At 36.9% G+C, this 22,511-nt stretch overlaps 1 protein-coding gene across 6 annotated transcripts in view; it reads left to right on the top strand.

Moving 5' to 3' along the window:
- Positions 1-22,511, top strand: part of HDAC9 (histone deacetylase 9) — a 914,219-nt gene that overhangs the window by 53,269 nt on the left and 838,439 nt on the right. For all 6 annotated transcript variants that reach the window (XM_077998033.1, XM_028845978.2, XM_028845963.2 and 3 more), the window contains exon 2: positions 19,093-19,213. In XM_077998033.1, coding sequence (XP_077854159.1) covers positions 19,189-19,213 — 25 coding nt within the window. In that variant the 5' untranslated portion in view covers positions 19,093-19,188. The remainder of the gene's footprint in view (positions 1-19,092; positions 19,214-22,511) is intronic.

Below are 22,511 nucleotides of genomic sequence, written 5' to 3'. Positions count from 1 at the left end.
TGACTCCTCCTCTCCCTGCTCCCAAGTGTGTGGAGTAAACCCATAGCAGCCACCATTATATGATGCTGAGGAAGCCTCCTCCCTTATAACCTTCCATTATAACAGCTGCATCCACAGAAACCCTGGACTTAGTTGTGAGATATATTCAGTCCCTCCAGGGCAGGAGATGTCCTTCAGTTCCATCCTTGGATCCCTAGTTTTGAATCACTTTTGATTTATAGTAACCTGGGTGAGATGCTTCCAGAACTCCATCCCCCTGCTGCTTCGTCACCCAAATGTGACCCTAGGGCAAAGATCCCCCCCCAGCTTTTGTAAACGGGTCTATCTGGTGCACCTAGGCCTATTGTCGAATTAATAAATCTCTATAATGGCATACTTGCATTTTGTAGCAATTGCTGATGGTAATTCTTTCCAAAACCTGGAAGAACATTCTTCAAAGAAATCAGGAAATTAAGTTATATTATGTGTTAATTATTACCACACAACTGACGACATTAAGACATTTTTTAAAAAGCTCCATGTGTATGATGCTTTTGGTTAGTCTGATTGTGAAAATGGTTTATAATAACATAATTTAATAAACTGTTTTGTTTATTAATAAACTGTTCTGTTTATTATAATATAATAAACAGAAACAGAAGTTCTGTTTATTGACAAGGTGATGGTAGAAGCTGTTTTTATATTACCATGTCATACTTTTAAGTATGTAAATAAGATGAATTGCTGCTATGATCAAGTAAAAATTAAAAGCAATGTAATAAATTCATAGAGAATGAGTGTCTCTTGGGAGGCCAAGGTGGGCAGAACACAAGGTCAGAAGTTCGAGACCAGCCTGACCAGCATGGTGAAACGCCGTATCTACTAAAAATACAAAAATTAGCCAGGCGTGGTCGCGGACACTTGTAATCCCAGCTACTCAGGAGGTTGAGGCAGGAGAATTGCTTGAACCCAGGAGGCAGGAGACAGAGGCTGCAGTGAGCCAAGATCGCACTGTTGCACTCTAGCCTGGGTGACAGAGTGAGACTCTGTTTCAAAAGAAAAAAAAGAGAAGTGTCTCTTTTCATTTTACCTATTAATTTGGTGCAGAGTATGGCTGTGCATGTTATATTCCTACTGTAGGCATTATACAAAACTCCTGTGCCATGTGGCAGATAATCTCATTAGAAGAAGAAAAAAAGCCTAAATCGATATGGATCACCTGGTAGTGTCACAGTCTTCTCTATTGCTGGATCTATTTATGCAAAAAAAAAAAAATAAAATCTTCATACCCTTATGTCTGTATGTCATACCTGGTTTTGATTTTAATGACTTTCAGACTGAAGAGTCTAAAAGGAAGGAAATAAATGACAAAAGCAGTGTTACTGAAAAATTCTGGAAATAAAAACATTTTCTGATTATGAATAATACATGTTTATTTTAGAAAATTTGGAAATAAAAAATGGATAAAGAAGATAAAGTCACCTTAAGTACCAACTCTTAAGAGGGATCAATTAACACTTTGAGATATTTTCTTCCCACAGTTCATGGAAAGTGAAGGCTTCTGAACTGCTTGTTGTTCCTCATTCTTAGTTCCTGATTTCTGTAACTGGGACCTTCTTCTGGTCCACCGAATCAGAAACCTTCGGGGGCATCTTGGACTTCCCCTTTTACTCACCCTGTCATCTTTTGGCCCTGTGGGTCCTACCTCTGTGGATTTCCCTACCCATTCCCTCTGGTTCAACGCCACTCCTATTCTGATTCAGTCTCCCTTTCTGTCTTATTTGGAATTCTGCTGCAGCTTTCCGCCTGGTCTTCTTGCCCCTAGTCATGCCCTCCTCTAATACGCACCATTCTGAGACCATCATATCTTTTTTTCTCTAAAAATTAACTCAATGATGTTGCACTCTTGTTTAAGCCTCTGAAAGCCTCCCTGCTCTCCTTTTCGTGATCTGCCCTGATAACTTTTCTCTTTCCATCTCTTCCTCAGCCTCACTGTCTGCCTTTTCTCTTTCCATCTCCTCTCCAGCCATCATCTCAGTCACTGCGCTAGCAGTTTCTGGATCGTCCTCTTTTTTGCTTGCACAGTCACACATGCTGTTCCTTGTACCTTTTCTTCTAACCACCTTGAAGTTTCAAACTCTCTGAGGTCTGAGGAATGAAGTAGAAAGACCTTGTGGTACTGTATGTTTATTGTAAAAATGTATTTTGAATGACATCTTTCTGTTCCTCCTGTAGAACTCAGCTTGTCATCACCAACTCTGGGAACACTCCCTAGCCACAAAGACTAAGTTTCACTTGCTTTGTGTTTCCACAATTTATGGACAACATTTAGGCTTTAGGTCAGTAAGCAATCCTGAATATTTATTCAGGTGACATCCCTGAGAAGCAATATTTTAGGTTGATTTTATTTGAACAGTCAACAATTGGTATGGACTATATGTCATATGTCAAGCACTGATCTCTGATTCCTGTGAATTAGACAGACATAATCTTTACTTTCATGGAGCTTGTAGTCTGGTATAGTCTGATGTAGACAGGCACTTAATAAGAAGCAATGAATAAGCAAAATAATCTCACACGGAGATAATTTGAAGTAATACATACAGGGTGATGTAATGGCATTGGGTGCAGTTATATGGTTTCAAGTTGACTGAGCTGATAAGGGCTATGTTGTAGTACCTACCAGTATATTATCCAGACATATGTCAATCATATTACTAAGTTAACAGCATTTAGTAGTGGGAACTGTGCATTTTTGTTGGGCTAATGGTTTTAGGGTTAAAACCTTATTTTAATGAATAGAGGATATTTAAGATTGGAAAGAAACATGATAGCATTCAAATAATTAAATGACTATATATTAATACTATAACAAAGAGATTCTGGAACACTCGAAGACTGATTGGAGCAAACAACAAAAAAATAGAAGTTACAGAGGGGTATATTTTAACTTAATATAGAGAACATCTTTTAAATATTTGTGGTTTTCTCATCAATAGATTTTTTTCTCATATGGTTTTCTCATCAGTCGTTGATAGGAGTTATATTCAGATGCTGGTAATCTGTCAGAGGTGAGTGAGGAAGTTCCTCTAAAGGAGAGCAAAGTAGCCTAGATAGTTTCAGAGATCTCTGTTGTGTTACGTTGAGGAAGCTCAACCTTGGAGAAATAGAAGTATCCCGAGAGGAGATAATTTGAATCGGAACAGAAAGACCCCACAAAAGAGGTCAATAGAACAAGAAATGATATTTCTCTGGAAAAAGGGCACATAGCAAATATGTAAGACTGTTGATTCACCAGAAAAAGAATCTTCATGCTGATTGGTTGGGAAAAAAAGGAAACAGGAAGAATAAAAAGAGATCAAGAAAGGGAAACATCTTATTGAAGAAGAGGGACCTTATCAGGTAATTCCAGAATGCTGAATGCTGTCATGCTATGAATAAATGTGGCATCAATTAAAGGGATAAGAGCTTCGATTATAAGTTAATGTCTGGCTGAGCTATTTCTTACATCACTGTTTCTTAGGTAGTAGTTTTTAGTCCATTTGTACCTTGAATAGTATTCTATAAATGAATCTAGAATAATATGTTTACCTTCCATTTTAGGTATGATATGGCAACTCTTCATTTTCAATACTCATAGTCGTTGATTGAGACATAAATTTATTTGGACTCAGGCGTGGCTTGGTCAGGAAAACAACAAAGGGAAAAGTATTTCTTCAGAGCTGCTATGTTTATGCTTTTATGTTGTGGTTGGCATTTTGGCAGCACAGGTATTAAGTTGTGTACCACCCAGAACTACATATAATTAGTTTACTCAGGCTTAAAAGAAAGAGACCTTGGCTTTTTGAGAGATTGAATAAGCTTTAGTTCAACAACAATGGGCTGCAGAAACAATGCTTTTAACTTTTTATTCATGTTACATATTTAAGTTACACATTATTTTCAGATTCTTCTTGTGTTTATTTTTTCCTTCTAGCAAAAACAATTTGGTTCCAGTAATTAGGTTATTAATGCTTCCTAGAGAACAAGTTTAAGTTTTCCAGTTTAGGAGGAAAAGCATTCAAATCAGAAAACCCCCTCATTTTTAACATTTTTCCCAAGAAGCAGAACAGTCATTTCTTAATCTTCTCATAATGCCCTGGGGGCATTAGACAGACATTGTCTCTTAAAAAAGAGAAAAATAGGAATTGCATCATGTTTGATAGAAGTATAAGTAACAAGGGAAAAATATTAAACCACAAAAAGTGGATTTATGTTTTTTCTGCAATATTTGTGTATTTTAGTAAATAGGTTTATTGATCCTCATTGGTGGAGGGTTGACAAGGATATGTAGAATGTTATTTTTTCTACTTAACAACTTACAGCTTGTTTAAACTCTTTTTTTCTAAATGAATCATCTCCTTTTTTTTTGTCCGAAAGGTGACAGTACATTTATTATGGTCCATTTTGTAAATGCCCGCTTGCAAATAGACATCTTCATACCTGGGTGTGCCTCTTTGGAGACATGCAGAAGAAACCCTCTCAATGTGAATTACTTCTTGACTTTGCAGACTTAAGATGAAATTGCTTAAAATAAAAGGAAAAATAAAAATACACTGCTTGTTTTAGTGTACATCTGGAAGGTTACAAAAATTGGATTAAATATTGATGTTTGCTTTTAGGTATTTTTGTCTTTTAATTGGCAAGTTAATAGGGATACTTCCTTGGGTGAGATCATTTTCTGTGAACTTGGGAAGAATCAGTTTGCCTGTTCGCCAGTGGACACATGGAAAATACATCATTGGAACATATGTTGTTTATTTTTTTATTATGAAATATTTTAGTAATCCAGAAAAATACGAATAATAAATTTAATAAATACTCATCTACTCATTATATCTTTATGTTTTGTCTTATTTACCTGAGGACTTTTTTTTTTTAAGAAATAAAGCATTTAAAATGTAGTTGAAGTGCTCTTTGTAAAATTTCACTCACTCCCCAGAGTGAGCCATTATCCTGAGTTGAATGTGGTGTTTACCATTCCCATTTATTCTTTTAAATATAAAATATTTATCCATAAATATTATGATGCGATTTCATATATTCTTGAACTTTATACATATGGTGTATTATATAAATCATTTTTTATTTTATTATCTCAATGTACTGTAAGTATTGAGGTGTATCCATTTTGATATATATAGCTCTAGGCCCATTATATTAATTGCTGTGTATTATTCTAATATACAAACTGCTACAGTTTTCACATATTCATTGTCCTGTTGATGGACATCTAGACTGTTTCCAGAATTTCTGTTCTACATTGTCTGGCTGTTAATATTTTTGTGGTTTTTCTCAAGAAGATCTGGGGGAATTTCTCTAGGAGTGGAATTGTTGGGTCACTAATTAGTTTCCTATTGCTACTGAAACAAATTACCCTGAATGTGCTGACTTGAAACAGCAGAAATGTATTAACTTCGAGTTCTGTAGATGAGAAATCTGACATGGTTCACACTGGGCTAAACTCACGGTATCCGCAGGGCTGTGTTTCTTCTTGAACTGGTAGGGAAGAATCCATTTGCTTTCCTTTTTTGGCTTCTAGAGAGTGCTCACATTCCTTGGATCATGGTCTCTCTCCTGCATCTTCAGCAGGACTGAAGAACCAGCACTGCTGCATCAACTATCATTCCATAGTCACATTTCCACTTCTGCCTGATTCTATTCTGCCTCTCCCTTCCACTTTATTTATTTATTTATTTATTTGAGATAGAGTCTCGCTTTTGTCACTTAGGCTGCAGTGCAATGGTGCAATCTTGGCTAACTGCAACCTCTGCCTTCCGGGTTTATGCGATTCTCCCACCTCAGCCTCCTGAGCAGCAGCTGGGATTATAGGCACTCGCCACCATGCCCAGCTAATTTTTTTGTATTTTTAGTAGAGACGGGATTTCACCATGATGGCCAGGCTGGTCTCGCACTCCTGACCTCAGGTGATCCTCCCGCCTTGACCTCCTAAAGTGCTGGGATTATAGGCATGAACCACCACATCTTGCCTATCCCTTCTACTTTTAAGAATCCTTGTGAATACATTGGGCCATTCTGAATACACTGGGCCATTCTGAATAATCCAGGATAATCTTATGATTTTAGGTCATTTTATTAGCAACCTAAATTCTGCCTGCAACCTTAATTCCCTTTGGCATATGAGGTAATATAATCAAAGGTTCTTGGGATATGGTCATGGATATCTTTGGAGGGGGATAGTATTGTGCCTACACAGATCATAGGGTATTATGCATTGTCCACTTGACAGGATAGTTTTAAATTACTATTTTAAATGATGTGTGCGTTTATACTGTCTCTGAAAGTGTATGAAAATTTTAACTGTTCCATATCCTTGCCAACATGAAGATTATAAGACTTTAAGATGTTACCCACTTGGATGGTTGTGTTTTGGTATCTCATTGAGCATCTTTCCATATAATTATTAGCTGCTGAAAATGTCTTTTTTGTTTATTGCCTGTTTCTGTCCTTTTCTTATTTCTAAATTGTTCTTTGTTTTTCTTTCTTATTTATAGGTAAGAAAAAAGAAAAGAAAACATAATTAGTAGTTAATTATAATATTTAACAACATATTATTATAATAATTAGTAAGTTTTTCTTTCTTTATTTTTGTTTAGAGTCGGGATCTCACCCTGTCACTCAGGTTGGAGTGCAGTGGTGTGATCATAACGCACTGCAGTCTTGGCCTCCTGGGCTTAAGTGATCTACCCACCTCTGCCTCCTGAGTAACTGGGACTACAGGCACGTACCACCGTGCATGGCTAAGGTTTTACATTTTTTTGAATTTGTAGAAATGAAGTCTTGCTATTTTTGCCCAGGCTGATCTTGAACTCCTGGTCTCAAGTGATCCTCCTGCCCCAGCCTCCCCAAATTCTGGGATTACACATGTAATCTAAAGTGCTCAGCCATAATTCCATTACTAATTCTTGTAGGTTATTTGCATTTCAATATTTTTCCCAGTGTGATTTGTCTTTGCACTTTATTAGGGTTTTTTTTTTTTGGTGCACAAAGATTTTAATTTCAAAGTTGATAAGTTCTGCTATTTCCTACTTGAAGATATCCCTCTTCATTTTTAAATAAAGAGCAACATTATACATTGAAATAATTTTCTTTGCATCTAGATATATATATGTTTCTATCTATTTTGTTTTGAGATGTAGCAACAAAAAGGTCTGATTTATTAGGTTGGCCCAGTTTTATATAGGCTGCCATTGAGAACTGTGTAATTTAAAGATTGATGGGTTTATAAAATGTTATTGCTAGCAAGAACTTCAGAGATGATCTGGTCTGAAACTAATGCCCAGAGAGACAGGGAATGGTGATTCTAGAAGTACTTGTATTGACAAAGTGAATTGCATACACACTGCAATATTATCTTCGTTGGCTAAGGGACTCTGCCTTACCTTGAAAAGCATGATTATAAAAATAATAACTGGACATCAATTTTGCTGAGAATCACCTCTTATCTCTGGGGTGCATATTTTCTTTTGTAAAGCTTTTGTCACAAACATACCTCTACTGTGGGCCAGGTCCCAAAAGGACCTTACTTTAGCAAAGTCCCACAACTTTTCTGTATGGATATTCATCTGTTATCACTACCTGTTCCAACACTGTTCCTCCTCCAACTCACTAAACAGGTTTTATTTTCTCAATATCACTCAATTCTCAGACTCTTGAAGATCAGAGATAAAATTAAGTGCATCTTTGATGCCCAAAATAAGTGTGTCAAGATTTTTTCACTATTTTTTTCTTAAGGAAGTATTGCAGAGGAACTTAAGAGTGAGTGACAGTTGACAAAAAGAAATGGTTGCCTGGCAACTGGCAATTTAAATAACTAGGAGCTGATATGATTTACCAGCCTGATAAACAGCAAGGACTTTAATACAATCTAAAGGGCTGCTACAGATGTTGGATTGAGCTATTTATATATGTTGATCTGTCTCAGTCTGTTTTAATACATGCATATATATATGCTTTTTTTTTTTTTTTTTTTTTTTTTTTTTTTTTTGCAGAACTGGAATATAAAAGCAAAGGCTGTATCTCTTCCCCTATATGACATTAATAGAAATTGCCTTCAATAAAATGAATTGTTTTGGTCCCCTTATTTTTAATACAGATTTTCAGTTTCAAAGGTGGCTTTCTCACTCAGGGGGAATAGATGTCCTGTGGATTGAGTGCCAAGTTTGTTTTGAGTTCTAACACTGTATATATATAGTCAGTAATTGTTACCTTGTTTTTTCAGGTTTTATCATTTGAAACTTTGCTCCATTTGTTGAGATGGAGTTGCAGATACTTTTGATTCTTCACAGGAATAATGAGGTTTAATAGGATTGGCTCTGAGTGAGTTAGCTTAATCAACTAGCCTGTTTTACTAATGGGATCATTAAGAGGCTTTATCCTCTCATGGGCCAGTTAGCTTCCTGGAGCAGGTGAATGTCTTTGCAGCCTCCTTGATCCTCACTAGACATCTTTCACATGGTTCTTCGAAGAGATGATAGAAAAGCTACAGCCTATATTGTACTGTAATCATAGTATAATAATCCAGAGTTCCCTCTTCTGGCAGGAGGTCAGTACTATCATTTTGTATATAAATAACTGATGGCATATTTGTGAAGCTGTCTGTATAAAACTCCACCATTTCCTTGGGAATGGAATGTGCTACATACAACAAACTATCATCATGTTACTAGCATAAAGCTTGAGATAATTTTGAGGATAATTTTGACAGTGGAAATGTTTTATGATATGAGGAATACAAAAATAGATCATTTAATTCACAGAATAGTTGAGGGACACAGCAAGGTAATTTTTAAATTTTTTCTTGCAACTGTATACAATTCATTGAGCATAGCAGCTATGACTTGGACAACTTCTGGGAAAGGAGGACATTTTTACCACCCATGCATGTTTGAATAAATTTCAGTCTCCCAAAGCTGTGCACCAGCTCTTTCATGTACCTTCCCTTCTACCTCTAATCACAGTGAGAACTCTCTTCTCCTAATTCCTGTAGCACTTGTGCTGTCCCATTTTTTTTTTTTTTTAAAGAAAATAGCTTGTATTGTAAGCTATTCGTAGGGCAGTTTGTAACACAGAGGCCCTGAATGTCATAATGTCTCACATATATTGAGCACTATGCTAAGTGTTTTAAATATATTATCACTCATCCCTAGTGACCCTGCAAGTAGCTATTAGAGCCAGCAACTTACCAGTAAGGAAACTGAAGGTCAGAATGGTAAATACTTTGCCTGTGAAAATACAGCAATTGGAATTTGCATTAAGGTTAGCCAGACTACAAAGTCAGGGTACTTTTCCTTGTGCTTCTCTCTCTATATGTCTGTTATTTTGTTTCTTAATTGTTCATATGCATATGTTGTTTCTCTTGTGCTTCTCATACTTTAGCTCAGTTAAGAATCACCATGGAAACTTGTTTAAAATGCTGTTTCTGGGCCCTTGTCCTAAAGATTCTGATTCAGAAGGTCTCAGGTAAGTCCTGAGTGTCTGCATCTGCATTTTCAGAGGGGTTCTTGAACTGTACTCTAAAAAATCACTGGTATGAAATCTGGGAGGCAGGAGCTATCTGAACCACTCTCCCAGCTCTGAACATTCCTAGCAAGCACTCAATAAGTACATGGTACATTCAAGCAGAGCTAAAACTTGCTCCTGTGCACAATATAGTCCACGAGGTTCTATAGCATGAACTTGGGTTGTTCTTAACTTGAATATAAAGTTTGTATAAGTTAGAAAAGTCAATACTAATTGATAGGGTGAAGTTCAAAGAGCACAATATCTGATATGAGTCATTTTTTACAAATTGATGTATTCTGGAAATTTAGGTGTATCCTAAATTAGATGTACTGGTGTGTTTTCACAAGGAAGTTTCTGTAGACAAAGGAACAGCATTTGCTAGAAAAGAACCAGAGAGGGACAGAATTGAAGTAAGTTGTAGGTATAAAGTAGATTTCTTTGGAAGGGGAGGAGGAGATGGAGATAAAGATGGGAGATGAGCTTGGTTCAGCTCATTAGTGAAGGTAAGTTATTTGGAAAGGGCCCAAATAACCAATGGCCTAATCAGTTGCAAGGGATTCTGGAGAAACCTAGTGGAAAGGAGGGTCACAAATGTGTTAGCGGTGAAAAGAATTGGACCAAACGCACAGACAAAGCAAGGAAAGAATAAAGCGACAAAAGCAGAGATTTACTGAAAATGAAAGTACACTCCACGAGGTGGGAGTGGCCTGAGCATAGGGGCTCAAGAGCCTGGTTATGGAATCTTCTGGGGTTCAAATACCCTCTAGAGTTTTCCCATTTGTTACTTGATGTACAACCTATGTAAATGCAGTAGTAGCTCACGACCAGTGTGATTGGTTGCAGAAAGCGACCAATCAGAGGCTGAAGTGAAGTTATAACGTTCTATACAAATGAAGACTTGGCCCTCTATCAGCCTGATTGGTTGCGGGAATAGTCCAATCAGAGGTACTTTCAGTTTCTCATCTGCCATGCAGAAAAAGGTGGAGTTACTTGGGCATGGAAAGTTGGGGTTTTCCTTTTGATTTAGTTCTAGGAAGTCAGCGCAAATCGGCTTTAGGGTCCCTGCCTCTAGAACCTATTCTCCTGCCAAGGATGGAGGGATGAGGAGTAAACAGAATCAGTGTCAATATGGGTCTTGGCTGGGGAGGGTACCATGTACCTCACATCTTTGAGCAATGGCCCTGGTGACTTAAGACTCATACTGGTTTCCTTCTTCATCGTGTGGATATTTTCTGTTATCACTTCTTCACCTGAGGGGCACATCTGCTTGTGCCTCGAGATGTGTCTTGGCTGGCTTAAAATTGTATGGACTGCCAGCAACAGATAGAGGGAGTGAGTAAAATGATCAGTGATATCCTTCCCAAAACAGAGGGACCTTAGGGTCTATTGAAATTCCCAAGCCAATCTGTTAAAACATATTCAAGTTCTTTATAGAAAGATCTATACAATATCAGGGGAATAGACTTCATGCTTCCCTTCAAATTTCTACAGAATGATACTTGTTTCTAAGTTACAGTTTTTTTTTTCTATTCGAATGTTTTTCTTTCTATTAGCACCCAAGTGATTTTTTTGTATAACTAACGTGAGTGAAAGATTAAAGTAAACGTGGTATATTCCCAAGCAAAGGATAGCACAGTGTATTTCCTTAGAGTGCACATTTGCCTTCTAAAAGAAAGAAAAAGAATGAAAAAAAAAGCTTTAGTAATTAGATCCCTGTTGTAACCCTAGTGGAGTGAGAAAGATTAATAGTTGTGCTGCAGGACTCTGTTCCACAGTGAGAGGCACCGTGTGTCACTGTTTTCTCTTGGGATGAAATTTGGCCTGAAGTAAAATAAAATTTCTATAATGATAGTAACAGCCAATGTTTTTGAGCACCTTCACCTTACCAATGATTACTTTACATTTATTTCCTTCAAGCCTCACAATGACCTCGTAAGTTAAATAATTCATGTTTAAGCAACTAGGCTCAGAGAGGTTAATTGACTTCCAGACCACCCAGCTAGTGAAACATTTTACAAGAGCACTTTGCTCGACGTGGGGATTATCAGATCTTCCAGAGTTGAGTTGCAGCGTTAAAGAAATATGATTAAAGAAATCACAGAATTTTAAAAAATGTGCACAATATTGAAGCTTGAAAAGGAGAATCATATCGCTGTAAATTACAATGATGGCTAAAGGTCTTTTGTATTTGGCTAGCTGATCATAACCCATGCCTCCACACAGGTGAGGCAGTAGACCAGGGAGACGGGCTCTTTTCAACATGCTTGGTCGGCAGTTTTCTGCAGGGAAGGTTATAGCGTGTGAGTTACAAAGCCCTCCTGCTGCACAGGTATCAGAGGTTGTCTGTTACAAGTTCCTTCACTTCGACTATTACTTCCTTTTCACAATTCTATTTTAGACTTCTGTCCAGTGTGTATTTACAGGTAGACAAAGCTTTTTTTTTTTTTTTCTCTTTCTTTTTTTTTTTTTAAACAACCCCTTTGCCATGACTGAAAAGAAGCCTGTATATCCTGCAGTTTCTGGGCATTGTGAGTCTCCTTTTAAACTCAAATTGGTGATAATGGTGACTGTGACTTCCTATTGTCCAAGGAGGGGAGTTGCAGATAGGGCCTTCAAAGATGGTCCAATAAAAATCAGTGGAGTAAGACTTTTTGATAAAATGATCTTTATGATGTAGAGGCATTTGGAATATGGGTTGGGTACTGGATACCCTGGGGCTAAGCCCAGTGTTTTAAAAATCAAGGCTTACTACGAAAAGGTCTATTTTTATTAGTGCAGGTACTGTAGTTGGCAAGATTTGTTCTTATGAAATGCAATATCCAGCAGACCATTCCTGATTATGTTATGTATTTTTAGATGTTACCATTGAGTTATATTTATAGTATAGACTACTGAATCTTATCTTAAATATGCAAAATATATGCATAACTAACCTCCCAAGCTGCGTTCCCTGCTCTATATTACACCCAACAATGTAGCCTGTTCTTAAATGGTTCTCCTAAAAGTCTTAGAATGGAGCTTATTATTTGCTTTTAAAATGTAGGCACAGAGACTCTATGTGAGATGTGTGGCCTTCTGGGTGACATGTTCTGCTCCTAGGTATGCTCTGAGGGTGAATTCAGCAAACCTTTGGCAGTGCAGGTGGGGAGTGAAACCAATAGTCTTGCATAGATCACTCCCCAGAGTCCAGAATGAGCCAAAAGTAGTTGATATGCCAGTCTTTGCCAGCACATTTGGTGAATCGGAGCAGCAGGTGTCTGTGATGGTATTAGGGAAGGTTAAATCACCAACTTCATTGCTGGTGTGGCTCTTGCTTGTGCTCATCAGTTTCCCAGTCCCTAGAACCCCTAGAGTCCTAGACACTTATCATTCTCTTCCTCAGGACAACATACATATTGTCGGGAGCACCGTGAGCACAGTCCTGCTACTGTTACTTAAAGTTGAAGGGAAACAAGTATCCTTACATCTCTGCATCCCATGTTCCCTTGTCTTCATGAATAAGTGATTTGATTGTTTTGAGGCCAACTTAAGTTTGTAGAGCATGTCTGATAAAAAGATGGATGTCCTTGGGGAAAAAAAGCTGATGCTAATAAGGTGAGAGAGAAACGGAATCCTTTCAATGAGCTAAGAAATTACTTTAATTGAAAAGCCTAGGAAGTGACCCTATCTTGGTCAACATAATTCATGGGCAAAGTTTGGGGATGTCTGGTGTCTTCCCAACCCATGCAGGCACCCATCCCATCTAGGTTTGCTCTTTCTAGATGGTGGCCTAAACTCAAGAATATTTTTCTTTCTTTCTCTGTTCCAAATCCAAGGACTGTGTACTAGTCTTTCAGGAATCTATACTAACAAAGTGGATAAGTGATTCTGCCTCAAAGTTGCATAACTACAGAATCATTGGTTTAGTTCTTACTGCCTGCTCACTTATTCATCAGGAACTTATTGTGTACTTGCCATGTACCAGGTTCTCTGCTAGGTGTGGGGGTTACAAAGATGAATGTAGTTTAGTCCCTGAACTGAAGAACATAGCCTCATCATGGATGAAAGTACTCCACTAACATAAAGAGGCATTATTATTGTCTAACATATGTGATGTTATTATGGGTATGATACAAGGTACAATGGAAACATAGATAAGAAAGCTGATCTTTTACTTGGAGTGGTTGGCTAAGAATTCTCATTTCGATATGGCCTTAAAGAGTTCAAGGTACAGCTGGGTGCGGTGGCTCACACCTGTAATCCCAGCACTTTGCGAGACTGAGGCAGGATGATGGGGATAAATTGTTTCTACAAAAAAAAGTGAAAATGTTAGGTGGGCATGGTGGCACACGCCTGTAGTCCCAGCTACTCAGGAGGCTAAGGTGGGAGGATCACTTGAGCCCAGAGGTTGAAGCTGCAATGAGCTGTGATCACGTGAGACAAAGTGAGACCCTACCTCAAAAACCAACCAACCAAAAAGACTCCAAGAATTCAAGGTGGGAGGTGCAGGTAATAGTATCCTTTGCAGAGACACAAAAGCATGGAATGCGAATGATACTGTGTAGGAATAGTCAGGACTCATAGTCAGCCGATGTGTTTTAGTAAAGCTCCACCAGTGCTCATACAGGTGTTCATTCTGAGTAGCCTGTCCCTCGGTAGTAGCTAATTATGTTGAACATCACTCTAGGAGTAATCACAGATTGCCTGAAACCGTAGGGGTCATACATGAGGAAAAGAAGGAAGGAGGAAAAGTGGGATGAAAGGAGACCAGTTATGAAGGCACTTGAATACCAACTAAGGAGCTGTGTGTCACCAAATTGTAGTTACTGACTCATTCATTTATTTATACATTCCCTGGAGGCAGGGATACCAGATAGAAGACTAGATTAAGAATCCAATCAAGAACAAACAATTAATTGAGCCAAAGCAGTATTAATTGAAATGGAAAGGAGGATTCAGATAAGAAAGATATTTTTAAGAGGTCAGTGTTCTCATTCTGGTGACTGTCTATGGTAAAAGCAAGAAACAGATAAATGAAATAGAATTTAAGGTTTCCATGTTGGGTAACAGTGTGTCTTGTATGTGTTCAGTAAGGGTTGTTGAATTGAACACAATGTTAAGAGCAGTTTTCTAATGCTTTTCTCTAAAGTTAAAATTACAGTAGAATTTCAGGTTCTAAGGCATGAGAGAGAGAGACTGAGGATCTGATGAATCTCTTGGTGTTCAACGTGTTGGCACAGTAAGCTTTTCCCACCAATAAATGATCTATATAGTGATTGTGATAAACTGAGTTTTTGAAGCATACTCTATAGAGGAACCATGGTTAATGGCTCAATTTGAGAAGAGAAGGACCTGTAGATAAGTGTGAATGGCTGTGTAGACTGAACTGTATATTTTGGATTGCCCTAGCCATAAGGAAGATATATCAGATTTAAATAGACAAGATTTTTGTTACCTACGTAGACTACAAAAGTGGTCTCCTTTTTTAGTAGCACACTATCCAAAATAATACTAGTTACCCAAAAGTGGGGAAAAAAGACAACTGTAATAAGAAGCTCAGAGTATAGTTAAAAACCAAAATGGTTATTGTGATATTCAGGAAACATGAAGTCTAAGTCAAATTTGAAAGCTTGTGTTGTGAGATGATTTGTAGACTTTTATGGCAACTTTTGGATTCGTTGTATCATGTTTTGTGACTGAGTTTGATCTATTCAATGGCTTGATAGGTCCTTTAGTAAAGAAGACCTGCATCTCAATGAGCCATTACTGAAGTTGTAATGACTAGATAGGCAAGGTCTTGATGTTCAAACAGCTCTGCCCAAGTGGCCTGTAATTCCTTGCAAAGCTACGAAGAAAGCACTGGGCTAAGAGTTACAGGATCAGCCCTCCATTTGCCAGCCACATATCTGTAAACAAATTCCTGAACCTCTTTACACCTCAGACGCCTTGTTGGTAAAATGGAAATAACAACAGCTGATTCAGTGTACCCCAAAGGGCTGTTGTGAAGATCAGAAGAGATACTCCATGTGTAATTTCTTTGTGTCATGTAAAGCTCTTCTGACTTGTGATGCTATTACTGTTGAGCAGGTGGAATGGTTAAAGGACCCATGGAAGACTACCACGTATGATGTTAAGGACAGTAATAGGCTGGGATAGTGAAATGTGGTAGTGCCCTCTTTTTTTCTGGCTGCATGGGTAAGCTGAGACTGCAAGATGTCACTGTCTTGAGTTGTTGCCCTGTGCTACAGCCGAGGATATTACAGTAGTAATGTTCTTTCAGGGAGCTGACAAAATTGTAGTCAGAGATGATCTTTTTGAAGCAAAGGATTCTTAGTCTTTTATTGTGGATTGATGTAGTCAAGAACCAAAATAACTATTCCTGGATCTTAAGAGACAAAGGATTCATAGCAGCAGTTGTTTTGGCTGCACTTGTGTTTATTTCCTTCAATGTGCACCTATATGGATATGTTTTTTACAGCATGGAGAAACTCGTGTTAAAATTCATTGAAACTATTAATTGAAAACAGATATATTTCTATTATATGTTTTGATAATCTGTACTTACAAACAATTTGTATTATTTTTCTATTCTTTTTTTGTTATCTACCCACCTGAAGGCCAGTTTCCTATTATTTCTAGTTCAGACTTATCATAAGAATGACTAATATATGACGGGAACTTCTAAACAGTCTATTACTCTGCAGCCCATTTGGATAAAGAAGTGTGGGAAGATTTGAGAATAAATTCCCCATTCTCATTGACAGATGTTGGCCATTGACCCTTCTTTCTTTTCCAGGCAACTTAAAGTGGTCTTAATTTATATAAAATTATATATCAATTTTGTCCCTAAAAGGTGTGGATCAGGCTGCTAATCTGATTTTGTGGCTATGAGGAGAGGGAAGCATATATAGCCTATGATGCATCCATACATGTGATGTGCACATATGTACAGCAGATCCATATCCCTGAAACATTTTAGGAGAACTCCTTAAATCACCATATTCTACTTGTGCAGCTGTGGCAGTAATGATAACTTTGATTTAATGTGGATTATTGGAAATGGAAATGCAGTAAATGGAAACTAGTGAATATCAATATAGAAATGCCTATTAATTTTCATTAAAATAGTATTCAGATAACATTTTCATAAATGTTAGAGCAATGTATCATAAGGAGGCAGTTATTAAAAAAACTGAAGGCAAGGGGAGTTGTTTTACTTTCAAAAACACTTGATATTTGTAAGTCAAATTTGTATTTCCATCCCAGATTTACTTTGCAACTTAGGTTTGGAGCTATGAAATCAAAACCCAACTATTACATACCCAGCCACAAATCAGCATGTCATGGAGAGTTGTTACGTGTTTTTTTTGTGGAAATAAGTGGTAGACATTAACTGCTGTTGAACTGTTAGAAATTATTGGCTAAATTTGAGTTATACTGGCAAATACACAAGTATCAATTGTACAAAGTGACATGAAAGATGAAAAACATTTTTTTAAGAATCACACTAACTATGCCCTTGATGGAAGGTACTTTTCAGAGCTGCTTCACTTACATTCTCTAAAGCTTTCCTGTTGCTTTCTATTTGTTATTCTTAATTTAAAATCAAATTGTGCAACTGAGAATCAATAATGTATCAAGAGCATTTATAAAATGTTTCAGAGCACAATGTAAAAAAATAAGAATGACAAAATCTTGAAGTTCACACTTGTTAATTTAAGATAGTCTGTAAATTCAAATTCAAGTAAATTTAACTTTTATTTTATTTACTTTTAATTATGAAGCAGATAGCATCTCAGTTTCCTCACCTATTAGGTCCAGGGTGAGAGGAGAGAGTTACAAGTTATCTATTAGTGTGGTTCTTATGAAAGTAATATCAAATATGGTGACATGTCTAAAAGTACTTTGTAACTATGAAGAACAATGTGAGTGATGTTTATATTTATGTTTATTATCATTATTATTATTATTCTTTTTGAGACAGAGTTTTGCTTTTGTTGCCCAGGCTGGAGTGGAGTGGCACTATCTTGGCCCACTGCAACGTCCACCTCCCAGGTTCAAGTGGTTCTCCTGCTTCAGCCTCCTGAGTAGCTGGGATTACAGGTGTCCACCCCCAGGCCTGGCTAATTTTTTGTGTTTTTAGTAGAGACGGAGTTTCACCATCTTGGCCAGGCTGGTCTCAAACTCCTGACCTCAACTGATCCACCCGCCTCGGCCTCCCAAAGGGTGATGTTATTATTGTAGTAAACATCACATTGAATAATTTTTATCTAAAACTAATATCAGAATGTCCATTTCTTGATATAAAAATAAAAAAATTTGCCCTTCATTTTTATCTTTCTTTAGAGATGTTGCTTTCTCAATAACATAGAAATCAAGATTCTTCAGATGATGTTAATAAAACAGCACATCAATATAATTTTTGAAGGATATTTATAAAAATGTACATTTTAATTGTTATTAAATCTTAATACTTATTGAGCATCAAGGATGTTATGAGAAGTAGCCTGTTAGATCTAATGACACTACTTAGCTGTTTGAATAACTAAATAGCACATTTCTATTTAGAGACCATATGAAGTATTATAGGTATTCTTGGTGATGTTATAAAGTTCTTCAAAGAAAATATGTATTTATATCTGGCTTTATACATTTGGGCAAAAATAGCAATAACACTTTCAAAATAGTGATGGAAAAACGAGTCACAATAAATATGTTGGATTCTGAAGATAAAGGAGTATATAATTCTCAGAGTTACAGCATCTGTCTATAAAAATAGTGCAATTGGGATATACTATTTTAGTAAGAAACTCATTAAGTGTAATTTTAAAAGCTGCTGCTTTTTTCTTAAGTTTGACATTCCAGTAAACTCTTAGGAAAATGTCCTTCCAGTTGCTTTTCCCTTAAGTGTCTAGAAGTGGAAGTACATTCAAATTAAAAGCAGAAAGTCCCTTAAATTCCTTTTGAAAAGTCCATCCAGTTAGTTTGACTCCTAGAAAGACTATGGTTGCTATTACTTTGGGCTGGAACAAGATTGCAAAAGACTTTAAGAAGAAGTGGAAATTATCATGGGAGTTTTCTGTCACTCTTATAGTTTATGGCCTTTTTGGGTTTTTTTTAGTCCATTAAACATTTCTTTTTGCCAAGAGGTCCTTTCTGTAAGAGGAAGTCTTTGATAACGATAGTTTAAAATGCTATGTAATGAGATACTTATATCCAAGAATCCAAAAAAGGTTTTTAATTTCTCTAATAATAATAGCAAGCAAATTATAGTGAACAGTAAATAGTAAGCTAATTATAATTATGTGAATTGCTTTCTCCCTCACAGATTCCTTCTACACCTATTATTTTATTTCTATGTTCTCAATATTCTTGTTCTATAAGGGAGACTGCTAAATTTGCTCTTTTTTAGATGAAGACTTAGAGACCTGGAAGGTTGATATGACTGCCTCAGAGACACATGGTCGCACTGTGGCTAAGTCGACACTCAAGGCCAGTTCTCTGTGTTTCTTTTTCAGTGTGACTTGACATAGCTTGTATCTTAAACGTTGCATTTTTCTTATGTTCTAGGTTTCTCCTCTGCCAGTCTCTCTTGGACCATCGTCAGCAGTTGAACGACAAAGACTGTGAATCTGTATTCTAGTCTTAGCAGTCCCTCCGATTCTCATGATGAGCTCACCTGCACAGCCTGGTCAGTCTGGTTGCTTCTTACACTGTTAATAGACTTTAATGAAAGATGTTGCTTTATGTTGTTTCAAACTGAGTAATTTAATTTATGAAGGAACTTTTTTTTTGAACAAAGATTGCTTAATGTAACAAATTTTGAATTTTGCATTTGATAGCTAATTCTCTATTGCTTCACCCAGTTTGCTTCCTGGACAACTGATTTGATTTGCATTTTAGTCTGAGCATGGGACTTTAATTCTTCTGCTTCCAAGGTAACATTCAGATTGAACTTTATGAAGTTATGAATATGAAATATTATGTAGGAATCCATTTTGCACCCGTAATCTTTCTGACCTAACATGTGTCTGTATGCTTTTAAATTATACTGTGGGGCTTTGGGAGTCAGCTTGTGGGTTGACTCCACCTCCATCTCTTTGACACACAGGAAGGATATTTTTCCTCCCCACCCTTCTTTGCTGCCACTCCTGTTTCCTATATACATATTTAATTATAATCTCAGCACCTGCTTCCTCCTGTTCCAGAGTGATGTGTGCTGCTCATGTAGTGCTGTGATCAGCACAGCCAACACCCATTCCTCCAGGAACAGGCTGTCATTTTTGGAACAAACACAATCCAAGTTTTAGGAATGATGAAGTAGGGTCAGATACCACATACTAGTAACAGACAAGTTTTACAAGAATTTTCTGCTTGGATACTTATAGGAACATTTCTTTCTTTATAGATTCTTTAGCATATTCATATTCTTGGGTTATTCAACTCTCTAAATTGAAGCTTATGTACTGTCATATTCGGGGCATATAAGGGAGAAAACTTTTGCCAAGATTTTCATTCCCTGGATTGCCACACCCACGTTAGCTGTTTGGGAATTCTACTGTTTCATCAGCCTTTCCCCATATCCCCAACAGGCTGCCAACCTGTATGCTGAATTTGGAACTTGATTCTACATGGTGTACTCAAGAAATCCCTGAGTCTTTAGTCACAACCATGTTTGATAATTGGCTTGTCACTTGGTTAAGCAGATGACAGTTACTTATGCCCGTTATCTCTGAGTCTTTATTGCCTAGTGATTCTCAAACTTTAGCATACATTGACATCACTTGGAGAGTTTGTTAAAGCAAGCCCTATTCTCATAGTTTTTGATTTTGTAAGTCTGGAGTGGGGCCCAGAAATTGTGATTTTTACAGGCTCCGCTGGCAATGCTGTTGCTGCTTGGGGACCACACTTTGGGAATCACTGGTTTAGCTTCTTCTGCCTGTTTCTCATCCCATCCTCCACCATCCTCTACAGACAACCTTGTTGAAGTGTGTTCTGTGAGCTGCGTTGCTTATTACAATTGTAGTCTAGTACTATTATTCTTACTATTGGAATGAACTTAAAATAACATTTACCTTATATAGGTGTATATTGCATTTTAAATATTACGTATATTTATTTGTACAAAAATTCAGTGTTTCCAAATTGGAGTGTTTAAAAGAGGCATTAATTTAGAACCACTATGGTCAATTTTTTTTTCTTGTGATAATATTTGGCAGTGGATGTTGGTATACCCTGCTCCCCAAGAATATTGATTTTATAAAATGAAAATCTTACTTGAAGCTGCTATTTTGATGAGGAAATTCTTGCCAGTCATGATGATTGTTCATTTATGAGGAGAGAAAAGGTAATGGATAAATAAGACATTGAGTGAAACTTACTTGACTTTAGGGTCACTAAAATTTCCTTGTGTACCTTTTTCTTATAAATAATTCTGCTGTGTTGACAATAACGTTATACAGAGGTCTCCATCAACTCTGTTTGGGAAGTTTTTATGAATGAAATCTGAAGTTGAGGAAAGTGATAGTAAATGTGGCAGGTGGGTAGGAGTTTCTCTATTTATTGCAAGTAAATAACTATGATCAGAGACCTGAAATGCACTTTGCATAGATAAAGGAAAATGTTCCTGCCACAAACATAAAAAAAAAATTCTTCTCCTGTTATTAGCCTGCATCTTATGGTGCCATATATATTCCACTGGTGAGAAATAACCTGATTGTTTGATTTAGAAAAAAATATGTTTTTCTTACATCTTTTTTCCCACTATCTAAAAAGAGAATTAAATTGGTCTTATGCAATCACCATCCATTTATTTTGCTTTTGTTCCACAAATGGCTCTAAGGAGTTATTGTGCACCAGAAAGGAAAATAGACTCACTTCAGTAGTTCCAGAAATTCTTTAATAGTCCATGTTTCAGACTGAGTATGTTTGTCTTCAAAATTGGTTCTGGTATAGTTTGAATTCTTATTTTTCCCATGCGTTAACATCATTCTTAGAAAAGTTCTCCATCCATATTCAAATGTGATTGATATGAAGTACAAGATGCCACCGTCTTAATCATGTATTCAGTCAAACAATAAGTGCTGATTTTTGTGTATAAAATTTACTAGTTTTTATTTTAATTTTGCTGCCCAGTTATGTTCAAAGTTAGAGCATTGGGTATTGCTTTTGGGCACTGAGGATCCTGAATGGAGGAAAGACTATCTGGATAAGTGTGGCAGCTAGCTGCTGCAGTTGAGCTCTTCATTCAAAACTTATTAAGCATCTTACTTGTGCCAGCCAGTGTGTTACCCAATAGGGACACAATGAGCACTAAAACATAGTTTCTACTCTTATGGACAGCACCCTTTCGTGGGAGAGACAGAAATATTAATAGCTTTGGTCCATTCAGTGTCGTATTTTAATAAATTTAGGACCAGAAATTTATTTCCTTTGTACAGCAGTATGGATACTATTTCTAGTAATGTAATTTTTTATCAGAATTGCCAAATCTCAGAAAGAAGGACTTTAGGACTCATCTAGCATTTTCCAAACGTGTCAGATAGTAAAAATCTCCTGAGACTTGTTAAAAATACAGATTTCCAGACTCCTCCCTGGAAGAGTATCGTGTGGTAACCTGGGGGAAGGACACTGGATTGTAGAATGTATCTTGCTCTTTACTATGACTTGGCAAAGTGTAGAAATGCTGTTAGTCCATTCAACAGCACTAGTGTTTCATATTTGGAGACCATAAATACAAAAAAAATACATCATTAAGTCCTGTCTCAAGTAAGTGTCTCTCTTGTGAGCAAAACTATGATAATTTAGTTTTTTTGTTCTCTGATGATAGATAAATAAAAAGCTAACACTGGCTAGGTGCAGTAGCTCATTCCTGTAATCCCAGCAGTTTGAGAGGCCTAGGTGGGAAGATTGCTTGAGCCCAGGAGTTTGAGACTAGCCTGGGCAACATGGTGAGACCATATCTCTACAAAAAAGTTTTGAAAAAATTG

The sequence above is a fragment of the Macaca mulatta genome, chromosome 3, assembly GCF_049350105.2.
Source record: "Macaca mulatta isolate MMU2019108-1 chromosome 3, T2T-MMU8v2.0, whole genome shotgun sequence".
NCBI lineage: Eukaryota > Metazoa > Chordata > Mammalia > Primates > Cercopithecidae > Macaca > Macaca mulatta.
Note: the sequence above shows the minus strand (reverse complement) of the source record. Positions and strands in the feature narration are given on the sequence as shown.